The 24,919-nt window shown below is 36.2% G+C and overlaps 3 protein-coding genes and 1 non-coding gene across 5 annotated transcripts; 1 reads left to right on the top strand and 3 right to left on the bottom strand.

The window, feature by feature from the left end:
* Positions 1–6: 6 nt before the first annotated feature.
* Positions 7–5,360, bottom strand: LOC112142946 (carbonic anhydrase 4). Of its 2 annotated transcripts, XM_024266633.2 has the most exons (8): positions 5,198–5,360; positions 3,621–3,665; positions 2,413–2,577; positions 2,174–2,319; positions 949–1,041; positions 779–845; positions 498–661; positions 7–421 (listed from the first exon to the last, which is right to left on the bottom strand). In XM_024266633.2, the coding sequence occupies exons 1-8, from the start codon at positions 5,307–5,309 to the stop codon at positions 233–235; spliced, it is 981 nt and encodes a 326-aa protein (XP_024122401.1). In that variant the 5' UTR covers positions 5,310–5,360; the 3' UTR covers positions 7–232. The 2 variants fall into 2 exon arrangements, with proteins under 2 accessions (XP_024122401.1, XP_036071043.1); XM_036215150.1 differs by having other exon boundaries at positions 2,174–2,577.
* Positions 5,361–7,426: 2,066 nt separating this feature from the next.
* Positions 7,427–17,950, bottom strand: aldh3a2b (aldehyde dehydrogenase 3 family, member A2b). Its single transcript, XM_024266632.2, has 11 exons — positions 17,796–17,950; positions 15,298–15,460; positions 14,413–14,644; positions 12,481–12,566; positions 11,825–12,033; positions 10,763–10,880; positions 10,518–10,659; positions 10,256–10,422; positions 10,077–10,176; positions 9,222–9,460; positions 7,427–8,120 (listed from the first exon to the last, which is right to left on the bottom strand). Exons 2-11 carry the CDS (start codon positions 15,457–15,459, stop codon positions 8,106–8,108), a joined length of 1,470 nt encoding a protein of 489 aa, XP_024122400.1. The 5' UTR covers position 15,460; positions 17,796–17,950; the 3' UTR covers positions 7,427–8,105.
* A 2,170-nt stretch (positions 17,951–20,120) lies between these two features.
* Positions 20,121–20,194, top strand: trnat-agu. Its single transcript has one exon. It is a non-coding gene; the product is annotated as a tRNA-Thr (tRNA).
* Positions 20,195–20,442: 248 nt separating this feature from the next.
* On the bottom strand, positions 20,443–23,864 carry vtnb (vitronectin b). Its single transcript, XM_024266630.2, has 8 exons — positions 23,653–23,864; positions 23,267–23,383; positions 22,878–23,081; positions 22,514–22,653; positions 22,092–22,248; positions 21,609–21,767; positions 21,219–21,527; positions 20,443–21,140 (listed from the first exon to the last, which is right to left on the bottom strand). Exons 1-8 carry the CDS (start codon positions 23,714–23,716, stop codon positions 21,004–21,006), a joined length of 1,287 nt encoding a protein of 428 aa, XP_024122398.1. The 5' UTR covers positions 23,717–23,864; the 3' UTR covers positions 20,443–21,003.
* Between the last annotated feature and the right edge of the window lie 1,055 nt (positions 23,865–24,919).

Below are 24,919 nucleotides of genomic sequence, written 5' to 3'. Positions count from 1 at the left end.
TTTTCTGTTTTGCTATTTTGAATTGATACTTCTCAGTCTAACAGAAAGTGACTACATAGCTAACCTACATACATAGTATTATCAACATGATTAGTTTGTTTTCAATTGTTACATTATTTATCTACTTTTAATGCTTGACAAAAATGTGCAGCATTTGAACTTTTCCTCATTGACTCCGGGGCACCACAGGTCTGGAGCAGCCTTCCTCCAGAGTTCTTTTCCTTCTGACCATTTAGTGTGTCAGCGCTAATGTGAAAAGCACAGCTAAAAAAATACGGATGCACATGTGGAGGACTCTCCTCTGAACTGTTCCTGAGTTAGTGCGGTACACTATTCTGCCATCCAGAGGCTGTGTGGGTCTGTAGATGTCTGTCATTGGGAGTCCTGTCCAGAATCGACACTGTTTGACAATGGCGTCCAGCTGTATTTAAGAGAAAAGGTTTTTTTTACCAGTTTGACTTACATTTTTTAATGTAAAAGTTTTATAAATTGCTTACTTGTCGACTGCTGATGGGCAGAGTTCGATGAAACACAGTCCAGGCTACTGCATGCTCACATCCCGGCGTAGTCATGGAGCCCACATAACGGTAGTAATGGTGAAGGTCACTCGCTGGTGGGATGATGTCACTCAGATGAAAGTTTGGGATGACGGTGGTGCTCCCTGGACTCAGTGAGAAATAAAATAAGGTCTTCCTGTATACATTTCATTTTGTGGAACTATTCTATTAAAGTCAAACCTTAAATTTTATACAATATACACACATTTTCCAACTCTTACCGTTGTTTTGTACAAGGCCCAGAGCAGCTATGACTGTGTCCAAATGAGGGTGATCATCAGTTGTTTCCTGTGGGGAAGGACACCTTACATATGATGCTTGAAATACCAGAAATGATCTGATTATGATTATAAAATTAGGCAAATTAACAAATAATCTTTTTACTTATTACCTCAAACAGGAAAGCCAGCAGAGCTATGCCTGCCATGTCATGTTGTGCTTCTGCTAGAGAGTTGTATGGCTCCTTGATGTGGACTATATGCAGCTGTTAAGAAAAAAAAAACTTAACACCTCAGAGCACTGGAAATCACATATATGCTATATGTTTGACAACAATTCTTATTATTTACTATTTTTTTATAACATTGAATTAAATCAAAGTCTGAATAAACTAATCTGATTTAAAAATACAATTAAAATACTAAACAGCACACATATATATATATATATATATATATATATATATATATATATATATATATTTCTGATCATCTTAATTGGGGAAATTGAAAATCATCAGATCTTTTTTGCTGGAATTTAAGTTTTAAAGAACTTTTTAAAGGTTAGTTATTGATGTTTACTGAAATGAAAATGAAAAAAAATGATGTAAAAGTGTTTTCTGATAACATTAAGCGATCAATTTTCTTTAATTTTCTTAGCTTGATTACTGGATTTACGTATTATTAATTAGTTAATTAATCAATTAGTACTACATATCTTCAAACTTTATTTGTAAAGCACTTTTCAGGAAACACAAACCGATTTTCAACTTAAAAAAAAAGCGAAAACAAAGACCTTTAGGCATAAAAAATAATTAATTAAAACACAATAACCCCCTGACCTCTCACACACAACATAATAAAGTTTAAAATAATTCATAATTGTCATCATTTAAAACCTATAATTTGTACAATCTATTATTCATAATCATTATCAATATATAATTTATACTGATTTAAATATTTTACTTAAAGTGTGAATCATATTACTATTTACTGGGATTGAGCAAGAATTCTTTTCTGATGTTTATCAATAATGTTCCATTTTATTACTTGACAAATAATCTGAACTTGATCTGATAAGAACCGCATTATGGCAACATTGCAAAAATATATATAAAAAGAGAAATAATTTCCTAAGTTTGCTTCTTTCAATTCCTTTTGAAGCAAGAAATCCCTTTGACCTTAATTGATAATTGTTGTGTTTAATCAATCTACACTTGTTTGTGTACCAGATACTTTACAGCAAAATAAGTAATTAAACTGTCAAGAATTATTATTTTTCTGTATTTTCTAATCAATGTTTAGAGTTGGATCTGTGTTTTGTCATGTATTTGATTGAATGTTTCTATTATTTGAAATGAACCAATAAATCAGATCAAAATTGAGGTTTCGTACCTCCATGGGGAATCTCTCTCCATCAATAGTGTGCTCCGACCCCGGCCTCCCGTTCCCTCCCCAGTGGAAGTGGAACTGCGCCGCTCTGTAGTAACCGGGCAGAGCTCCACCAGTCAATCGCACTGATGGAGGTAGGGCAAAATGAGCTGCAGGGGAGGAAGGACGGTCATAATAAGTTTTTTTTTTTTGCTTCCACAGAAATGATCTTTTTATGCTGGGAGCAGTGTCTGCATCATTACCTGAGTGTCCCTTGTTTTCCACAGTAATGTTGATGATATCAGTGTAACCAATGAAGACCAGGGGAGGCAGGTTGTCGTTCACGTGCACATTTCTGGTGACAATGTTAATGGGAGACTGGTGCAATCCTCCACAGCGAGGAAACTCGGTTTCCCAGCGGCTTGGGTCTGGAGGACACAAACACCACTTCATATGTTAGAGCCCCGCAACATGCAGTTGATAAGAAATCTACTGAAACAGTTTTAGAAAAGCCACACAATCAAATTTCATTTTTAAAATGGCTTCTTTATAGTTGGCATCTGATTTTTCTAAAAGTCTTCCCCCTTAGCCAAAAGTAATCTATTTAACCATTTAACACCAGAGCTCCAGATTTTATGTTCTTTGATTCTCTGAATTTTTTTTTTTAATTTTTAGCATGATCAATGTAATTCTAGAAGATTCTGAAGAAGGAAACAGGTGCGAGCCAATGCGTTGATAGTGTTGAAAAGTTACAGCATGTTAAAGATTTTGTGTTTAAGCGTCACCAGCGACGCCTCAGGTGTTTAAATGTTCTACAATATACTTCAACTATACTAAAAGTATACTTACTTTTTATATGCAAGTATTCAGTTAGTATCTTTCCAACACTGCATGTATAGTATACTTGCTGTATTTTTACTAAATCAAATGATCTTATGGTGTACTACTTTTTGCAAAGTTGAGTTTCATAACTTGTTTAATTTTAACTAAATAATAAAAAGAATCCTATAGAAAATACATAAAATGTCTTTCAGCTTAATGATGATTTGGCAATTTATAAAATCAGATCTTATAAATTACTATAAGATAAATTAAGTCCACACTTTAAACATCGAACAGACATAGGAAAATAAGTCTTTAATAGTTATTTTCTGGAAAATTATTAGATGGATATGTATTATTTTTATCTTGCTTTATTTCTAATGACTGCAATTTCTGCTACATTTAAATTAAGTTTGCTGAAAATGTTTCAATCTTCAATTTTCCTTTTTGTTTTTTTAAATGTGAATCATAGCACAAGCTCAAGTTTTTTTGATAAGCCTGTTGGGGAGAATGAAACCATTATTTTAATTTGAACACATTTGGGTTGCTTAAGACTGATTAAAAAAAAAAAAAAAACTCTTTCAGGCTTTTATTTTTTTAAATCTCCAGATGTGAATTAGATCTGGGCGTCCTCTAACAGCAGTCTTACCTTTGCACGAGTCATCGCAGAACTGTCGCTGGTAACACCACTGAGCTGAAGGCAGAACAGAGCACTCCAGTTACATCCACAGAGCATCATTTAACAATTAATCTGCAAACTATGCTTGTGGACAACAGCATTTAAAAAGACTGGAATCTAAGGTTTATTAATATGAATTATTTGTTGTAATAACATATATTTTTTTTCCATAAAAGTCAAGTAAAAATGGGTTTTAGCTAAGAAATTCTTTGTATACACTGAACAAAATCGTTTTTATATGTTCATAATGGTTTTTAAACACAAATGTGAAACATATTTCTTGTGTAAATTCCCAATTTGCTGTAGAACTCTGGATTTTAAATGTTGTTTATAACTAATTATCCATTAAAAAAAAAACAGATTAATCTGTAAAAAATCAAAACCTGGTTTAATCTGCATGTGTCGCGGTGGAGTGGCCTCCCTTTACACTGATTGCATTTAGTGTAAAGTGCCTGCTTCACCACCCCTCCATCAGGTGCTGATGAGGTCATTTAACGTGGCACCCATGCATTGATGTGGATAAAAGTCTGGTGTCTAATTCTGGTGGGAATGAAAGCTGCTGTAGAAAAGCGTTTAGCTAATATAGAAGCAGGGATTAAGCCAGGTGTCTCCCACAATGCCGCTCTTTGAAAGAGGACCACAGTTCTCACCGAGTGAGAACAAAACCCAGGTGACGGCTGGCTCTGCTCCAACTGGCTCATGCAACCTTGTTAAAGACACATTCCAAACTTTAACCAAGACATTTATGCAACTGTCTTTCAATTCATTTTTCAAATAAATGCCTCTATTTTAGAAAAAAAAGTCAAATAGGCCAATGATTTTTAAAAATCCTTTTAGTATTTTTTATTTACTGATAATGGCAGACTGACATAGTCTTTTACTTAAATAATTTCTTGAACTTTCAGGAAGTTGCTGGTTGTGACAGTTTTTGAGACATTGTAGTGTGGCTCAGTTTATTCCAATGCTTCTTTTATCTCATTTCTTTTCATTTTTAGATTTATTTTCAACTAAATTCCAATTGAAAGCACATTTAAACAAAACATTTTTGAGTTTTGGTGAGTTTTTTTTCATATTTGAAAAAATTTTGTTTAATATTTTTTCATTCAAAAATGTAACACATGATCACACTCATCTGAACACGTTTTTTTTCACTTAGATAACTTTTGATTAATAATTTGTTAGGTTTTGTGGTATGCTAAACTAAAAATTTTGCCCACATTGCAAATTAAAAAAAAATATATATATATTAGTTTGTTCTCATTTTAAATCATTGTCTCTTTTAAACAGTCCTAGACTTAAAGTTAGCTGAGAATAAACAATAGCAATCTAATATATATACACATATATATATTCACATTACAAAAAATAAATGAAAAAGGGCAGAATAAAAAAATATAGAAATTTTTTTACCTCTACTCATCTAAATCTTATGCTGATTTAAAATAGTTTCAATATTTTTGATTGGATTTAATTTACTACATTACATAATGTCTACATTACATACACATAAATGAAAAAAAGGTGCAGAATGTTTATTTGAGTCCTACCTGTGCACTGAGAGAGAAGAAGATGCAGAGTAATTAGGCAGAGGGAAAAGCCCATGACTGGAGCAGCACAAGGATGAGACGAGTTTCTCCTTGACTTCCAGCCTGCTGCCATCACTTGGAGACTCGGAGCAAATCTTGAAAGTGGGAGGGAGATGTTGATGAGGTTGACAAAAGCTGTGAACGTGTTAGTTAATGAGCAAAGTGACCCTGAAAGACACCTGGGGGGCAAATATCTTAGTTTCGTAACTGCAGCTTTAATTTATTTGTCAAAATTAAAAGCCAAATTGTCCCATGACGGATATCAGTGACTTCTTCTGATGAAGGTTAAGCATTCACAAAAAGTCACTTGATGGAATTACTATGACCCTTTAATGGGCAACTCCTGCTTTTGCAGAACAATACATATTGGGAATTTATAGCCACGAAAACCATACTTGAGTAAAAAATAAAGATGCCTTACTGTAAAAATTATTTTATTAAAAGTTACAAGTCACCAATTCAAATAAGACTTGATTAAAAGTATTAAAGTATATAATTAAAAAAAACGGGAGTATTTTAATCATACTGAATGTAGGCTCAAAGAACACCAAGAAATGAGAAAAACAGTCAACTGTTTATTAATGGGTTTTTTCCTTAATATTTTTTTTAAATTAAATTTAACACCTCAATGTTTCAAAAATGCTATGACAAGAAGTCAGTCACTCTCAAATGTTCAAAAAAGGCACCAACAATTTTTCCAAAAAAAAAAAAAGAAAGAAAAAAGTAAAACATAGTAAATTAAAATTCTGAACTGACTTGGATGCGATTCACCTCCCAGTCTCAGACGAGGGTGATATTGTTGTTCAGCTTTAACAAAAGATGGCTCTCAAAGTTCTTGGAACTTATTCCAGCAGCAGATGCAGTTGGGGGACTATTGAGCCTCATTCCCAACTTCAGGTCAAAAAAGCATCCAGTACTTTCAGCACCCTGCAGATGGCGATATGATCTAAGACGCCCAACAAACCAGCCATGGTAAAGTAGATAAAGATGCAGAAATGTTGCACTGTTGCACACAATCACATTGGAATGAATAATGGAAGTGTCCGTTCAAGTGGAGTACGTATATTCAATCAAGAATGAAGTCGAGAGTAAAAGATCCTTATATTTTTGATACTCAGTACAAGTAAAAAGTTGCCAAAGAAACACTAAAGTAAAGTAACGAAGTCCATTTACTCAAGTACTTTACATCACTGGTATTTTCCATATATAAAAAGAGAGTAAATACTCAGAAAGTACCTTTAGTTCAACTCTTGATACCCCCTAACTGTTGCAGTGGACCTGCAGGTCACAAGTTGACCTTCTTATAAAGTTGTAACTGCAGGTAAAACTTTAGACTAATTAAAATCATAAAGATGAAGCTACAGTTTACACAGACTTTCAAAACTCAGACAATAGAACATTGGAAAAAAAGCTGTTTGATCTTAATAGAGCATAAACTAAAGCCTAAACACCTTTAACAGTTCATGTTGGTGAATTGCGTGGATATATTGCAATTTTCCTGGTCTATCGGTATTGTTTAAACATGGTTTCAGTGCTAAAACCTGTCCATTTCTTTGTGAATACAATGCACCTATTTTATGATGGCAAGATAATGCACTATGAGACGCCAAAATGATTGCCAGAAAAAGGACAATGAGTTTGCTGTAGTCTTGACGGTCTTCAAGGATATCAGCAGATGCAAGATACTGTCATGTATGGTCCAAAATCTTGCAGGAACGCTTTAGAATACTTCGTTAAAACCATCAGTATAAAAAGTTTGGTAAACAACGAGACATTTAACCTATTATTTGCAAGGTGCCAAATTTTGCATCATTGTACTTAATTTAAAAAAGTCCTCATAAAAAAATAAAGATTTTTACATTGATGTTATTGCCCCTAATGTAAAACACAAATGTAAAATATTACCAATTATTTTGGAAAACAAATAAGAAAATAATTATCAAATAAAAGCACATTTTTGTTGAGTACCACAAATTGAATCTCTTACTGGCGTCCACATCCGTAGACATCACATTTTGACTTGTATTTCCACAGGAGTTATTCCTGTGACATGTTTAGATCATTAGCTGAAGTATTAGCTGTGGTCCTAAAAGGATAATACATCACATGTATATTTTTATCAACCTTCAATCCCACTTTCTTAGCTTCCTTCTATCTATTTAATAAAAAAAAAAACCTCAAAAACAAATGTAAATATCAATATATTTATTTTACTTTTTAAAAGAAAATACATTTTTAATTATTATAAAACCTTGAAATGTTGAGGATATAATCACATTTTGTCAGTTTAAAAACTGATCACATAACTATTAAAAAAGTACACGGTGTTGAAGGCATTTGACGTGTTTAGGAAGACCAGATACAATAATCCTTCACGTGAATAAGGAACAGAGACTACCATTCTAACGTCAAGTTAACTGTTCATCCATCCATGACAGACGCTCAAAATGAGCTGCAGCAACACAGTAAAACAAACTTCATTTTTCCAGCCCTTCATGTCAACATTCATTTTTATTTCCTAAACCTGACATGGTACTGTGAATAACACAGTAGGTTTAAAAAAACTATTTACTTCATTTAAATCAATTATTTAAATTCTGTATAACAAGACTATGAAAAGAACGTAGTGAACCTGATCTAACAGGTTTGAAATGAAAGAGTCACAGCCGTAAATGCAAGAGCCTTACACGAGAATAAATGCTTCCCTTAACAAAAATAATGTGTTTTCTAAACTGTAACCCATGACACTTCTAACGTTGAAATGTTACGACGATTAAGGCAACTCTGAAATCATCCTATATATTTCTATAAGATGCTGATTTGAATTAATAAGCGGGAAAACTGTGAAGACGGATGAGGCGGGAAGTCTTCAGTGAAGATATCTCTGAAAAACAAATGGGTTACAAGTTTATTTTTATGATCCTGAATCATAAATTATGTATTATGATAACACTTTAAGCTTAGTTTTATTAAGATAAAACACCAGGAGAAGGAGATAAATGTAAAGGTATGTAGAGTATCAAAAAACAGAAGCATTTAATTTGTTTTTACACAGCATAAACCTCTAAAAAATGTCATAAAATAAAAATAAAACTACAAAATGCTACATTTGAACCCAGCAGACCTATTTGCCTATGAACCTATTTCCTTTTTTTTCTTATGATTTAATTTATTTATTTATTACAATGTTTACAATCAACAATTATGTTGTCTTTGTCCCTCAACGTATATAGAATACTTTAACATTAATTACATAATCTTTTTTAAAATATGAAAAATAAGGATTTACTCTGGAAACCATTCATTAAGATGTGTGTGACTAATGGACTTTTTTGTGTCTAAACTTGATCTCTTTCAGATCATCTGCCTTAAAATAACAGATCTTTCAGATGCATGTTAATAATTTTTTTTTTCAAAGTGATGTTGTGACAGAAATCTTAAGTAACTTAAACTTATAAAGTAGGTCAAGAGGTCAGAAAATCAATTTAACCCCAAAAAAACAAGATGAACTGACAAATTATTATCAACGTATATTATCTATTTTGATAAATTGTATATATTTATTATTTGAACATTTTGTTTTTGATGAAGTTTGAGTGTTGAGGAAGGACAAAAGGAAATTTCTCTTAAATTCTAAAAGTAAATGATTGAGATTTGACACCACAGAGGGAGAACTTTCCATTGAAGTTGGGCATATTGTTGCAAAAATGTCTGCTTTAAAAAAAATAATTGTAAAATCTTTTGAACATGACATTATCTTTCAAACATTTGTCCTGCTAAATTTCTTATGTCTATAAATCTTTGCTTTTTGCTGCAGCCATGAAATATGCAAATACATATTTTTCCAAATTAATTAAAGTTAAAGCGAATATGTGCATTGCAGAACATCAAAAATCTAATTTTTAAAGACAATTATTTTATAAACATGCAATTTGCAGTTTGGGGTTTTATGTATGGTAATACTGTGTAAGTTTGCCCTTTCTACCTGGAGTGCAACAGCCGCCACCACGACCAGCATCGCCAGCATCACCATGCGGCCCATCCAGCCCAGGCCTGAGGACTTGAGGAGGATGAAGCGCACCCAGCTCAGTTTCTTGGGTGTGTGAGGAGGGTAGCGCACATTGTTGACGCCCTCCATGTTGAGTTTCTTGATGAGACATCCACGCAGGTGGCTCAGCTGGTCAAAGCTGTACTTGCCGTGGTAGCAGCCCATACCACTGTTCCCTGTTGATGAAAAATGAAGGATGGAGAAGACATTGGAGTTTGACTTGAACTTTAGTCGCAGTTACAAGGACACGAGTAATTGGAATAAAAGAATAAAATTGCGTCATGTAAGGAGTTTGGACAAATAGAAAAAAATAAAAGGATGTTGGAAAAAAACACAATTTTCTAGCACATTTCTGTGGTTCTGATTCTTTAAAAAAAAAAAAGACTGAAATGCACAATCCCGCCACTAGGGGGAGCAAAGGAAAAGCATAACAGGTACAGCATTTCTCTGCAAGCCTAAGATGCAAAAATGAACTTTTTTTTTTTTTTTTAGTAAAATGCATTCAATTTGAAATCCATTTGCCTCTGTGAATGAATGTGTCATAATACATAATTAGGCTACTAGGTTGCTTGAGGCCATTTTTTTCAACTGAGACAAAAAAAAGCAAAAAACAAAGTTAAAGATAACAAGTTGACTATAGGTTCTTTTGCTTTTCTGTTACTTGAGATCAGATGGGTTGAATATGGCCCCTGACCAAAAATGAGTTTGACACCCTTGTATTACATAAGAATGAATACAATAGATGAAAAATAACTATTTGCATTAGAATGTGTTTTTCCTGTGTTTACTCACCCACTCCTCCAAAAGGCAGAGAGCTGATAGAATAGTGAATTAGACAGTCGTTGGCAACAAAGCCTCCACTGGAAGTTTCATCTCTTATTCTGTCAATAACCTAAGAGGAAAAAAAAAACAGAAATGTAACCTAATTGGTGACATTTAACAGTTTTAATTGAAAATATCTACGATATTACCTTGTTATCTGATGAGAAGACATAAAGAGCCAAAGGTTTCTCTCCCTTATTTATGAACTTGATTGCTTCATCAACTCCACTGACAGTAATAATGGGAAGCAAAGGTCCAAATATTTCCTCTTGCATCACTTTGGCCTCTGGTTTTACATCCCGCAGAACAGTGGGAGCTAAACACAGCACAAAAAAAAAAAAATCACAACAAATCGAATACTAGTCTTTTTTAAAAGAACTATTATAATGAAAATCTCTCTGATAAAATGACCTATATAGCAGTTGGCTTCATCATTTTCTCCTCCTACAGCGACGGTGCTGTCCTCCAGCATGTTCATGATCCTTTTGAAGTGGCGCTGATTGATGATGCGGCCGTAGTCGGTGCAGGTTTTTGGGCTGTCTGTGTAGAATTCCTGCAGAAGAGAGTTTACACATGACGTGAAGGGTTTTGGAGAATTTTTAATGACATTTCCGAGCAAAAAAACGTAAAGTTTTGTGTTTTTGTGTCTTAAGCACCTTAATGGCTTTTTTGATTTCTTCAATGATCCGGTCTTGCATGCCGGGCTCACATAGAATGTAATCTGGGGCGATGCACGTCTGACCGCAGTTTGTGTACTTGCCCCACGCAGTGCGTCTGCAGAGTAAAACATTGGGTTGTCAGCAATATATACAAATACCAAAAAAAACATGGAAACAATATAAAATTACTTATTAAATTTTAATGTAAATGTGGGGCTGCACGGTGGCGCAAGTGGTTAGCGCTCTCGCCTCACAGCGAGAAGGCCCCGGTTCGAATCCCGGCTGGGACCTTTCTGTGTGGAGTTTGCATGTTCTCCCCGTGCATGCGTGGGTTTTCACCGGGGACTCCGGCTTCCTCCCACCGTCCAAAAACATGCTTCATAGGTTAATTGGTGACTCTAAATTGCCCCTAGGTGTGAATGTGAGAGTGAATGGGTGTGTGATTGAGGCCCTGCGACAGACTGGCGACCTGTCCAGGGTGTACCCCGCCTTCGCCCTTCAGTAGCCGGGATAGGCTCCGGCACCCCCGCGACCCCGACAGGGACAAAGCGGTCAAGAAGATGGATGGATGGATGTAAATGTGAGCAAACTACATTTAATATGGTTTGTCAAAATTGAATAAACTATGTTAATAATCGCTGTTAATGCTTTATTTCACTGTAATTCTGGAGTCTACCCATAGATGGTGCTATACAAACACAATGACTTTTGTTGAAGCGCAGAAAATGTTTCCACATTCATGTATTTTTGTTTTTCTGAAGTACATGTGTGTTTTCTGAGTTGGACATTCATTTTCTGATCATTCCAACACTGCATGAATGCAGTATTTCACCGATTTTACATTTTTTCCTGAGGTACATCAACCCATTGGCACTGAAACGAGAACTAAAGTCACAGTTTTAAAACAAAAACTCCTTAAACGGAAATCAAAAAGTACTGAAAGCATGTTTTCCTTCAGATTCCATTTATCTATCTGATAAGGTGGATTACCAAAACACTCAATTCATCAGCTTCCATACTCCCATCTGTCAAATCTTATAACCCCGCTATGACCCTCACCTGCAGGCTATAGTGATGTCGCTGTTCTTGTCAATGTAGCAGGGACTCTTGCCGCCCAACTCCAAGGTGACGGGTGTCAGGTTTTTGGCGGCGGCCTCCATGATCAGCTTCCCCACCATGCTGTTGCCGGTGTAGAAAATGTGGTCAAACCTCTGGCGGAGCAGTTCCTGGGTCTCTGGCACTCCCCCTGTCACCACAGGGTACAGCTCCTGACGCACAGGGAAAAAGAAGATGATTAATTTTTGTTCTGATCCAAACTGATAGATTTAAGATGCATTAAAGATGTAATGGAGTTTGGATAATCTTATGATTTTTGATTGCTGATGTTATTTGTTTGTAGCCGTCTTCCTTCACTTTCTCAAAACATCCTGCCTTTTGCCAGGCCACGCTTACAATACGAATATTGTTTTTGATCAATAAAGGTTTAAAAGAAGAAAAAAGAAAAAGTGCTTATGAAGGGCTTAAAGTAATATGTCTCTGTGAGTATTTCATAGATTCATTTTGTTTCAAACACAAACTTTTATAATTTTTTTTTTGCTTTGTGGTAATTTCCTTTTGTGGAAAAAATGAATAAAGTGAAAAATGAAGAAATGAAAATGCTTGAAAAGCTAAAAAAAATAATCAAGTGTCATGATTTTCTTGCAAGTCATCCTTACTTTGTCAATATAAAGTGGCAGAAGGTCCTCCATGACTTTTGCAGTGTGAACACAGACCTCTGAAGGCTTCACTACGGCGGCATTACCTACACAGGAAGATGAGAAAAGCACATAACACAATATGATTTTGACATATCATTTATAATTTTTTCAGCCAATTAAACTATTATTTCCATAAATATACACAAATTGAGCATAAATTGAACCTGTGCAGAACTGACTTAAAAAGGAAAACAGGAATTTAAATAAAGTTACAATGATTTTGAAGTCTAAACTGATAAATATGTTTAAAGCAAAAGTTCATTTTAAACATTGATGGTTTAACTTTTTTTGTTGGAATATAGCAGCTTCATTTTCTTGCTTTATTGATATTTAAAAGAGTCATTCCATGTATTTAGAGTTTTTTTTTAATTAGAGGGGCACAGGTTATTGTTGCAAACTTTGGATTCAAAATGATTTGACAGTTTGCTGCATGCAGACACATTACAAATGCTGTGTCAGCATGACCTTTCACCTTTCTATTACATAAAACTTCCATTTGTCATTTGCAACTATCAGCATAAGTGGTTGTTTCTGCTGATGGAGCTTCAAAAAGAAATAATCACATTCTGTGTTAAAAAGTAAAAATGTCTCTACAAAACAGTTTGAAGCAAATTTAGCAATTATTTAGCTTAAAAAATACAAAAAAATAAATATTTGTTCATGAAAGCTGCAAATTACATATAAAAAGAATAGTAACCTTTGACTTAAAAGAATGAAACTTTATGATCTGTATTGCACACTGGTTTATCTGAGACTTTTGACCCACTGCACTGACATAAACATTTGTGTAAGATCTGATATTGGACAAGCGTGGCACAAAGTCCACTTTGAACAAACTTGCCACATGATTTGCATTCCTCTGGCTCTGTCGGTTTAAGTCTTAGGAAATTTGTACACAAATCTTCATGAAGCAATACTGCAAATGAGCAACAGATGTAAACTACAATTTAAAACTAAGCAGAAATCTTAATATATGCATCTAAGTGATTCAAAAAAAAAAGATGAATCATTCATAGGATTTATTTTTTATATTAGTCTAAAACTTGAGTATTTGACACTGCATGACTCAATCTTTAAAACTCCTCACATATGATTGTGTTATCGAGGGCAGTATGAACTTTGATGCACAAATCACAACCATGAAAAAAAAAACATTAAAGTAGCACTGCAGGGACTAAAAAAAGGGAAATGGACACAAGATAAAAGATATAAGTCAGCGAGAAAATGCACACGTAAGTGACCAGTGCTGTGGCTTTCTTGTGTTTGCTTAAAGTTGAACACTCTAGGGATACCTGTTAAACATTAGCAGCAGATTTCAGCTCTAGATTTGGTTAGCTAATGCAACTGCCACCGCGCCATGGGGAGACATCGGCAGAATCTTCAAGATTTTAGGCTTCCGCCTGATTTTCTTTTAAATCGTTGTTGTGGTCACGAATGTAGATGCAGTCAGGTGGCTGTCAGGCGTCAGGGATGACGGCGTTATGAAATTAGGTGACAGCTGGGCAACCTCAGGGCAGTAGCAGCCAGATCGATGGCCGACTTAGACGATGTGTAAATGTCTCTAGGCGGTGGTCGTGGCATCTGCCGATCACTAAAGGATTTTGGGGACCTTGGAGACCCTCCTATCAGTTATTTATCACACTGCTGTCTTCCTGCTACCTGCCACCACATGACCTCCAAATACACCCAAGCCACCAATGACTGATGTGAAAAAATTGACTGGTCGCCGTAACATTTTAACTTTTTCTTAAAACCTCTGCGTCCACTGCGCGGTGTGTAAAAATAATACTGCCACGTCCTAATTACAAAATACTGCCACGCATTTATGTGACCATAGTCTAAAAAAAAGGGTCCAGCTCCCCCCGTCACACACTCAGAACGCTACAGTACCAGCAGCTATAGCTCCGATTAGTGGCCCGATGGTGACAGCCCAGGGGTAGTTCCAGGCCCCGATGATCAGCACCACCCCCAGCGGCTCTGGCTGGACGTACACGGTGTCCGACATGATCAGTAGGTTCTTTTCCACGGGCCGGGGGGCCGCCCAGTCCTTCAGCTTCTTGATGGTCAGGTCAATCTCACTCTCAATGCCCAGAGTCTCGTGCAGCTGTATCACCTCCTCGCTCTAAAGATAAATGAAAACATGAACGATGTTATTTCAGAAACAATGATACTTCATGGTGTGTAGGAATCCATAAGGTTCTTGGAATATCATATGGGACTTCTGGACTGTTCTTCCAGGCTAGTTGGGTCAACTTTGCTGGTGTTTTGGCTTAAATGTGCCTTGTGGATTCTGCTAAGGCTTTTATGGGTTTAAGGCTAGAGTTTTATTATATAGGGGAAATGACTGAGTTCTCCTTTTATCTATAAGACCTCTTCAAACCCAAGCTAAAACCTGTTAGCATTTCCAATACTAGCTGCTAATCCATGACATAGAAACCTCTAACAGACACTAGTCTCCAGCCATAAACCCAAATTCCAATATTTTTTACAAGTGGGAGTCAAAGGCAGATTTCCTCCTTAACAGATCTGCATTGGTAATACCGAAGAACAGTCAGAGAGCAGGTGTAGCCTTGCTTTTATGAGAAGAGGTGCAAGTTTTTGTCTTGTTTGCTTTGTGAGTGTTTTATTGGCTTAGATATTAAGTCACCTGGGAACCCTCTACTACAAAAGCCTTTTCAGGACAAGAAAATGTCAGTGATTGGTTACTAGATCTCCCATTCGAGGGTCTCTGCTTCACGTGATTCATCTGGTGTTTTTTTACTGTTTTTAACTCACCTTATTAAGGTCTTTCTTGATGGCATCTGAAATCATCTTTTGCTTCTCATAAAACAACCGTTTCAGGTTCTTCAGCTGGATGATCCGGTACTCCAGAGGTTTGGACCTGCCAGTGTTGAAGGCTTTTCTGGCACGAGCCACCATCTGCTGTTCCCTGGACATCCTGCAAACCAGGAAGGAGAAAATCTGACGTTCAAAAAGAGGAAGCTCAACAGAATTTGATTAACCATCAAAAAACCTGTGTTTCCCATTCAAAGTTTTTAACACTGGATATTCTTTTTATTTTGTCTGCCATTAAAATCAATATTAAGGTATTAATGAAGAGGGTTTTAAGAAAAAAGCTCTTCAGGTGTTATTTTTACTCCTTTTAAACTGTTTTGCAACAAACGTGAAAGTACAGGTACTGCAGCTCCCTCATATCACAAGAACAAACTTGAAAAAGACAAAAATAATTTGTGAATAGATAAAACCTGAATACAAAAATATTAGAATTGTGTGAGGAACACAAAATATTGTATTCTAAAACAATTTGGTTTAAGAAGAACAGTTTTGTTAAGCCTGTTTAGCTGTGTCTAGACAAAGTTTTGCTTTTATTGATGAAAAAAATTAAATCAATGGAAAATGTAACTATTTTAGGTGGAAATTACTCTAAAAATCTGTGTGTATGATGCACTGTGATTACAAAAACTTGCTTATATTAGAGTTTAAAGAATTAACTACTGTTAAATGGAATGAGATGTAAGCAGATGGGTGAAACCCAAACACTAGGCCCAGACTTATGAGAAGCCAGATGAGACTTAATTCATACTTGATTTGATGGCCACCATCAAACTCTTTCACACACACTATGAATTAAGTCTCATCTGGCCTCTCATACAGACTCACATCTTTATGAAGGAAATCCCTTTTGGATCATTGTTGGACATGTTTTGTTGTAAGCCTTTAGTAGTGGCTATTTCTGCTCTCCCTAGAAACACCCAGCAAACATAGGTTGCGTATTGTTTACATACTTTTATCACTCATGGCTAATGGCTCCTTGTTAATAAATAATCGTGTTCATCTAAAGTGGACTCAAACAGAACAGATTGAGTCAAACTCATATTTTTTTTCTTCTTTGAGGTTGATTTTCAGGTATGACAGTTTCTGTAAATGTAACTAATCAGTAATACGTCACATATAATAGTTGTGGGTTAAAAACATTGTCTTTTGGACTCAAAAATGTTTTGAAAAGACCAATTTCAGATTAAGCTTTTTCTTGTTATTTGCTGAAAATTTGGAATGAAAAAGAGAAATAAAAACCAATTTGGAGAAAATCTGTCAGGTAAAACAGCTATAATGTAATAATACATTTCTACAGAGTGTTCTCTTTTTGATGATTTAAAAATTCCAAAATACTTCCAAAGAAGAGAAACATGCAATCAGATTGACATGAATGGACATGCTGTCTTGCATAAAAACTCAAGACCTCCAAACACTCCAGGAGGCACTTTGTGAAATAGTTTTACTGTGCTAAAACATTTTTTTTGTACGCCTAAAATCAGTCTTTGAGGTCTAAGGAACAAATCCACTTGAAATATTTACTATTTATTTGCTTACGATGTCTTTCTGTCAGGATTACTATCAGGTTTTATCCTAAATTCCTACAGAAAGATAGTAAAGCTGAAAAGTGAACCAAGATAAAAATGTACAGGCGTGTGCAGAGAGATAAAGCTTTGCTCCATGAGGGGAAAAACACTTGGACTAATAGCTTCCTGCATACATTTATCACTCTCCCACATCACATCACTCCTCCTCTTTGCAATTTCGCTTCACCCTGATTATGAATCCATTATGGGATTCACTCAAGTGTCTAGATTTGAAATGTTTGCTTTTACTTTTGTAGATTCATCTTTGAAATAGTTAATAAATAAAAAGTTATTGGTATTCATTGAGTATGAAAGGTTTTGTTTGGTCCTGCATTATGATTCTTCCACTGCTGTGCTTGACAGTCAGAATGTCTACAGCAACAAGTCGTTTTTTTATTCCTAAAATATTTTCTATGTAATTCACTGATAAGTTCTTCTCTTTGAAGTCAGAAAAAACATTGTTTTAGGGCGTTGCAAAACGCGGACAAGTGCTTTGGTCTGCAGCGACGCAGTCTGAATGACCCTGCTTTGTTTCTGTACACAATGAGTGCGCTGTAACAGGAGTGTAGGGGAGAGCGCACCAGCAAGTGGGTCACACAAGGCGAAGCAGTGACGCCTTTAGAACATCCGGTTCCGCTAACCCCGTAGCGGATCTTTAACATTATGGTTTTGCTTTGGTTGGAAGCTAAAGTGTCCTATTCTGCGTCCTTGATGGACCGATCGCAGACCTTTTCCGCCCCCTGACTAGTGACGCTGTTGTTGTTCGTAACAGCTCGTCTCCAAATCTCCCTGATCCGCGTCAGATTAGCCTGGCGTGGCTGATCCGCGTGTGCGTAAAGCTCTCGTTTTTAGTGTGGTTCGCTCGGTTCTTACCTGACTGTGTTTTTTGGGGGAAGCCTTTGGGTTCCGTGTCCGTCGGGAAGGCGAGAGGAGCCGCAGTGCAGAGAGGATCGGTGATGACAGCCCTCCTCGCCCGTTAGGTTCCTCCCCCTCAGCGGCCAGGAACGCGCCCTCAGGCGGGGACTAGTTTTCGCAAGCGCGAGGCGCAGCAGCAATAGCTGCAAGCTTTCTGCAACCACACGATGGGCCTATGGAGCTGGTTTGGGGCCAATATTTGAAACTCAAATCAAACAAATTGAAAAAGATATTGGTGTTTTGGCCAAAATAAATGTATTTTCAACCTCAAATTTTTTTTTTTTTAGGTTCAAAACTCAAAATTTGAATTTTAAAACTGTTTTTCCAGTTTCAAATCTTTTTTTCACTCTCAACTTTTTTTTTCCGAATCTGAAATTTTCCGTTTTAAAACATTTGGCCACAGGACCAATCAATTAGGTAACTGGGTGGTAACTTCAGTCACTGACTCTGAAAACGTGGTTATTACGGTCAGAAAATGGCTGTATTGTCTGTACTATGATAATCTGAAGTTGTCCCAAGGTGGTTACTAAAATAAAAACTCAAAATTTTTATGGCATTTTATGTTTTATTTTTAAAAGTGCTGCATTATTCTTTCATCCTTATATTAGAACAATTTCACAATTAACAACTTTCTACAAATCAATAATTCCATACTATTTGTCCTTTTAGTGTTTAACATGAATTATTTTTGCACTGTGATGGCAAAAACACTTAAGTTGTGGTCATGCATTAAACATCTGTTTTTTTTCTTGAAATTTGACCCAAAAATAAACCAAAAGCTTAACAATTTGTTATTTATAAGCACGGCTAAAATATAAATTAGTGTTGCTTTGAGTATTTGTTTTTCTTTTGAAAATGTCATCTGAACAAGAGATTTGGTAGATAGCACATAAATATATCATAGAAAATTAAAGTAGTTGACCAAAATTTATTTTTATTTTTCCTTCAGAGGTCACATGTGATAATTACACCCACGTGACCTGGTTTCAGCAGCTCATTCGAGGTCCATCCCTATGAATTGGCATGTGACTTTTTAGAGTCTGAAAGCTTAATGTTTTCTTCAGCCTTTCAAGAGGGAAAATATCTCATACTTGGTATTTTTCACACTAGAATCTTGTTTTTAACATTTTTTTTATGCTCTTGGAGACATGAAAAAATTTACTTGAATGTTTCCAGGCTTCTGAAATAAGCATAAAAGCAAATTTTAGGAAATGTTTTTCTTTCCAAATTTTGTACTAGGCCTACATATCACATCCAGATCTGTGGAGTTGTGCGTCTGGCACTACAATGTTAAAGTGAGTTTATTGGGCTGCGCGTCATTCAGTGTTTTGAAGTCTCAAAAGGGGCTAAATCTGTCACCTCCACGTACTTTACCCGACTGGAAGCCAATACACGTTCCCAACAGCACTCACGCACGCATGTTTGATGCACCAGGAGGCAGGAGCATGGGAAAAGAGGATGGATTCAGAGACCTAGCATGAAAAATGTGGATAATGGGGACATTTTATTTCCTTTTTGGAGTTTTACACATATTAAAAAGCTCCATAAGCCGGAAAGACTCAAGCTATAAGTGGTTAGATTGTCTAAATGGAAGTGTTGTTGATGGGCGATCACGCATCTAAGGCAGACAGCTTGCTCCACATTTAGGACGTGTGGAAAAGAGTGGAGCTCTTGGCTGTGTGTCAAGCTAAGTATAAAAGCCCTCCTATAACCTGTGTTTTGATATTCAAAATGTACGGTGCTTTGCTACGAAGAATGGCTCGCGGTTTTGGCTATACTGTGAACATCACCTCTAAAGAGACCAGGTTTTACGCGGAGTCTTGGCGCATCCTCTAATTTGAAAAAGGACAATAATTACGCATATGTGAGTGGGAATGTTCGGCTAGAACATGACATTTTCGTGCAAGTGCATTAAAACCTGCTTATGTTGGGTTAGGCTTATTAGAATTCCCCGCAGCGCATCACTGTGTTTTTCTGAACCGCTCGGAGACGCGGCGTCGAAGAAGCGCACAATCTTCAGCTAGGCGCTAGTGAGCCGACTCCAAAGAGAGCCATCTCTATCACACGGAACCCGTCTGTTAAAATTTAAGTCTCTATCTTTTGAAACTGGTCTTCCAGAGTCTAAAAATCATGCGTGACACTTGATTCGTGTGAGTAATTTAGTCATTGATGCATGTGCGTAAATTGGCCACTTAGCTTTTACTTTCATTTTTCTATTAAAGTCATTTCTGTCCATTGAAAACTACAATGTTGATGACAGTGAGGGCTCGCGCGCCACCACGTGGCGCCGTGGCTTAGTTGGTTAAAGCGCCTGTCTAGTAAACAGGAGATCCTGGGTTCGAATCCCAGCGGTGCCTTTTCTAAACTCAAGTTTGTTATTTGTGTTTTAGTTTTTCTCTATCAGTGTATATATTTATCCACTTAAATAGACACACACACATATATATATATCAACTAAACATGAAATGAAAAACTAGGTTGTTAGGTTTGTATTTTTCTTTGGATCATATAAACTTCAGGGGATTTTTTTTAAACAAAAAGTGTAGTTATTTGTTTAACACAAAACCATTTAATTATCAAGTAATATGGTGAAACAAAAAAGTAATTGTGGATTTAGGACGTCACTAGTCCAATATAGATCGTTTTAATGATCAGAATTTACACATATTGTCTGAACTTGGTAGGCAAACATTTAACAAAGTCAATAGTGTGAACATAAGAACATAAGTTGACATATATCCTGTGTTTAGATTCTGTACTTGCCTTTAAACAACTGACCAACAGATGGCGCAGTTCTTTAAGTTATTACACATGGAAGTAGTAGACATTTGCAGTAAGTTAAAGGTATTAAGTTTGTTTGGAAGTACTTCTTCGCCTTTTTTTACAGTTTCATGAACATTTTTTAGTACTTCAATCTCTGTGACTGCATGTGTGTAACATTCGCTTGAAATGCAACTTTCATGGTTTAGAATATCCTGTTAATGCATTAGGCAGCTATAAAAAGGATTCTCAACAATGTTATCTAATGTATTTAAAAGTATCTTAGTCTATAAAAAAGTTATTGTGTTTCTTTATGATCTGAGAGTGATTCTGTGATCAAGACCTAAAAGAATTAGTAAAGAGTAGGGTCTACTATGGAACTGGGGATGTTTTTATGTCAATTGACTTATTTCTTTTCTGCCTTTGAATTATCAGGCCTCTCTTCCTCTTTGCAGCCCAGCCAATACTTTGCAATGGATCTTGGGTAAGGTGGTATGGCAACATCCACATGTTTAGTACGAAGCCCCACTCTGTAGTATTTATCTGCAAGCACAAATAGGAAACATTAAAATACAACATTAAGTAGCCTGATGGAGTAAAGTTGATTTGATCCATTCATACCTTTCTTAAAGAAGTACACATTTTGAACAGGAATGTGTCTGTTGTTGGGCGTGGTGCTTTGATCAGTGAAGTCGCTTTCTTCCATGCTCAAATCAAAGTCATCGTCCAGCCACAAATCTGCCATCCATCTGTGACTTTGTCTTCTCCGATGTGGGCCCCGTCTTCTGCTGGATCCCCTCCTGCGGTTGCTCCACCTCCTTGGAGGAGATGTTGGCTTGACACTGAGGTGAACTCGCCCCACCATGGCAGCATCTACAGGAGATTGGATCCCGTGCCAATCTCTACTGATAAACCGGGGATCAGTGTCAACTGTGGAAAAAAACACAAACATTGCAAATTTAGAAAAGAGAGGCACTGAAAATTGGAAATAACTCTATAGCGAGGCCTTACAGGTACTTCCGAAAAGGCTTGCGAAGAAATCTCCTCCACTGTGATCACAGAACAGGTCTGTGTACTGTGTGAAGAGCACAGATGGAGACGCTCTGGTCATTTGCACACACTCCTCATGTGATGGCTGGTGCTTGAACTCATACTTATAATATTTATCCCCTGGGGGAAAAAAGGAAAGTAACACATTAAGCATAAAAAAGTGAAGTTAAAAGTGGCAACCAAAAGAAAAATGTGCGGAGAAAATGTCTTTAACTTATGAAACAGATACATTTCCAGATGATTTTTGGTGTGCGACCTTGTAAAAAAACTGAGATGGGTTTGTGTCACTACACCATCACATCTTTTTTCAGTTTTGATTAACCTTGTTGTACAAGCATGTAATTATTTGTGCAAATTAAATTAAATTAAAATTCTTAATACATTTTTTGCAGGGTCAACAAATGTGAATCCTTCAGGTGTTATGTAAGGTACTGTTGCGAGTACCTTTGAAAAAGTAGGCCTTCTCCTTTCCACGGTGATTTGGTGCCGGCAAGGTAAATGCGGCATCAACGTCATTAGGAATACCATCAAAGCCCTCAGAAATGTCTCTTGGGAAACCCTCATCTAAGACATCCCCACTGAATCTCCAATACCTGCTGCCCTGCAAGAGGAGAACACGTGAAGATAAAAGCCATGAGTTGTGATGACTGGGCACCGGCGGCGTTGACATGAAATGTTTGAAAAACATGAATGATTAACAAACTTCTACCAATCATTTCTTTGTGATAAATCTTTATTTAGCAACAAAACTGAGCATTATGGTTATATTTCCATTGGTCCAATGAACAATATAACTACTCTCCTTTTACATTTTTTTTTAATTGCTTTCCATCTAAAGAGGCAGAATCTACAATTATTTTGCTCACCTTGAAGATGTAGGATTTTCCTTGGCAGTTGATGCGTGTGAACGCAGCACTGATGGGCCCTGAGATCCCCCATGTGTCTTGGATAAGTTTGGGATAACCAGGAAGTATGGAACTATCATCCAACTCAAAAAAATATTCACCTGTGAGAGAGCAAGTTAGGCAAGTTAGATGGGAAAGGCTGAAGACCCAAAGGATTTTTTCTCAAACATTATATAAAATAGGTGACTTTTATTTTTACTGATTTTGTTTTCATTGCTGATATACAAGAAATAACAAATTAGTCATAATCATCATAAAGCTAAATTCATATTTATATATTTTTGTGATTATAAAAGGTAAATTCAAGTCTGCAGAAATCCATCACCTCGAAATGCATAGATGGATCCGTTCTTCAGCTGCAGAAAAGCATCGAATGGCCGTCCACTGCAAGGTGCTGCATCGAGGTCAGTGTGAGTCGTGGGGCCAAATGTGGTGGTTGGTGGAAGAGTTGGAGCAGCAGTGCTTACAGTCGGTGTGGCGTTAGTGGTTGAGTTTTCTTCAACATTGTCGAATACATCTCCTCTAGTAACTAAGGGTACAAAACAACACATGTAAGTCCTAAAAATAAATCTTAAAAGACATACTGTAGTAATAAAATCAAATTATACATAGTTTTTCATAGTAATTTGTTTATTTTATTAGGTTATATTGGATTTGGTTTTAAAATCAACTAATAAATGTGGTTAAAAGTTGGTATTCCAGAACTTGACTAACCTTTTTTAGCGCAGACAGTGGAAAAATCCCCACAGCAGCTTGTGTAATACACACACATTGAGTCACACTGACATTTTCTTCCTGGGTCAAAAGAGCCACATAGACCAACGCAGGACTCTGTAAACACAGTCAGTTCAGTTCAGATCCTGGCAAACATTTAAAATCATAAATTCAGACCTTAAAAGCCAGATATTTCTACTGTAACATTACAGTATCTTTGAGCCTCCACTTTCTCAAATGCATCATTTCACTGATAATTCTTCTGACAAGAAGCTATAGCAAAATCCCTGTGCTGCAAAGTTCCAAAGTTGAAAACAAATCAAATTTTACGGTGTATTGCTGCAAAAGTGTTATCAACAAGCTCAAAGCTCATCTACCAGACTTACCCTCTGCAGCAGAAGTGCTGTCGACCAGAAGGAGAAGGCTCAGCAGAGCCACAGCAGCCTTCATGTCACAGAAAACGTCAAACTTTAAAACAAAAAATTAAAAAATCACAAAAGGTGTTAGGAGTTAAATTGCAGCAAAAGTCAAATCTCTGATGAGTTTAAGTGCATTACCCCGCTGTGGGGTATTTCACTTGGTGCAGATGATCAATAAATGTTTTTTCCAGAGTTTTTTACGCCTTCCCTCCTGATTGGTCAGAGCACTGATCATTGAGCGGCAGTGGTCGATGGTGACCCTGTTTCTGTAGGACAACACTAACTTACTGGGACAAAAAGTCAATTTTTTACCTTCAGATTTACAGGCTTTAAACCTCAACTTTTTACTTTTTGTTGTCAATCCTTCTAGTGTGAATTTCCCGTTTACCTGTCAGATTGGAGCTTTTAGAATCTTCTTCATGACAAACATTGAGCTTCTGTTGTCCACTGCTGTATCAACCTGAAGCCAACGTCCAAGGTCGGCGTCTAAAATTTGGACAAGACAGAATACGCTGGCTCTTTCATGAATCCCGGTGACCTCAATTTTTATTTTATTTTTTTGTCTGCAGGTTCTGTTTGTGTAACCAAGATTATAAGTCTTCAAATAAACAAAATTTATCTGAAAAACTGCATTAAAAATAAGTACTATTAGATTTACTTCATTTTGGAAAAGTGCTTTCAAATTTTCAGATTAAAATCAGAAGGACCACAGATAGAGATGCAGAATCTACTTCTGGATAGATTTTTCCCTCAACCTCTGATTTAACAAAAGCAATAAGCTGCAGTTATAATAGAAAACAACAAAGTTTGCTCTTTTATCAGAAAATGTTCAACCAGATGGAATTCCACGGACTCATTAAAATGTGTTCTAATTCGGTGCAGTTATTTTTCATTTGTTTTATCTCTGTATTTGTTGCATCCATGTCCCGGAGCAATCAATGACACATACACTCAATTGTTTTGAAGTTAATTTGAGGCAAAATGTTAGTTTGACGGCTGGATTTTCTGCTCCTGATAAACGGCAACATGTTTGCAGAATAACTGCTCTGCAAAGTTCAACTCAATATCAATTTTGAGAATCAAAAGCTTAAAAATGAACCAAAATTTAAATCAGTTTAATGTGAGAATCAAGAATGATTACTCAAAATAAAAATAATTACATAAATTTGAGGAAGTCACAAACTTTTGAGCTTTTAATGTGTGGCCTTTGTTTATTTTTGACATTTTTTTTCCC

This window comes from Oryzias melastigma, linkage group LG14 (assembly GCF_002922805.2).
Source record: "Oryzias melastigma strain HK-1 linkage group LG14, ASM292280v2, whole genome shotgun sequence".
NCBI classification, from domain to species: Eukaryota; Metazoa; Chordata; class Actinopteri; order Beloniformes; family Adrianichthyidae; genus Oryzias; species Oryzias melastigma.
Note: the sequence above shows the minus strand (reverse complement) of the source record. Positions and strands in the feature narration are given on the sequence as shown.

What these genes read in the sequence shown, in the direction of transcription:
- LOC112142946 (XM_036215150.1), bottom strand. Translation starts at nt 5,309, where the DNA reads ATGGCAGCAGGCTGGAAGTCAAGGAGAAACTCGTCTCATCCTTGTGCT. An exon ending in GGGCCTTGTACAAAACAACG is followed by an intron (nt 662 to 778) that starts GTAAGAGTTGGA and finishes CACTGAGTCCAG; the next exon opens with GGAGCACCACCGTCATCCCA. An exon ending in TGCCCATCAGCAGTCGACAA is followed by an intron (nt 422 to 497) that starts GTAAGCAATTTA and finishes TCTTAAATACAG; the next exon opens with CTGGACGCCATTGTCAAACA.
- aldh3a2b (XM_024266632.2), bottom strand. Translation starts at nt 15,459, where the DNA reads ATGTCCAGGGAACAGCAGATGGTGGCTCGTGCCAGAAAAGCCTTCAAC. An exon ending in TCTTCTCATCAGATAACAAG is followed by an intron (nt 10,177 to 10,255) that starts GTAATATCGTAG and finishes TTTTCCTCTTAG; the next exon opens with GTTATTGACAGAATAAGAGA. An exon ending in TCTGCCTTTTGGAGGAGTGG is followed by an intron (nt 9,461 to 10,076) that starts GTGAGTAAACAC and finishes TTTCATCAACAG; the next exon opens with GGAACAGTGGTATGGGCTGC.
- vtnb (XM_024266630.2), bottom strand. Translation starts at nt 23,716, where the DNA reads ATGAAGGCTGCTGTGGCTCTGCTGAGCCTTCTCCTTCTGGTCGACAGC. An exon ending in GAAGGCCTACTTTTTCAAAG is followed by an intron (nt 21,768 to 22,091) that starts GTACTCGCAACA and finishes TTTTTCCCCCAG; the next exon opens with GGGATAAATATTATAAGTAT. An exon ending in AAGCCTTTTCGGAAGTACCT is followed by an intron (nt 21,528 to 21,608) that starts GTAAGGCCTCGC and finishes TTTTTTCCACAG; the next exon opens with TTGACACTGATCCCCGGTTT.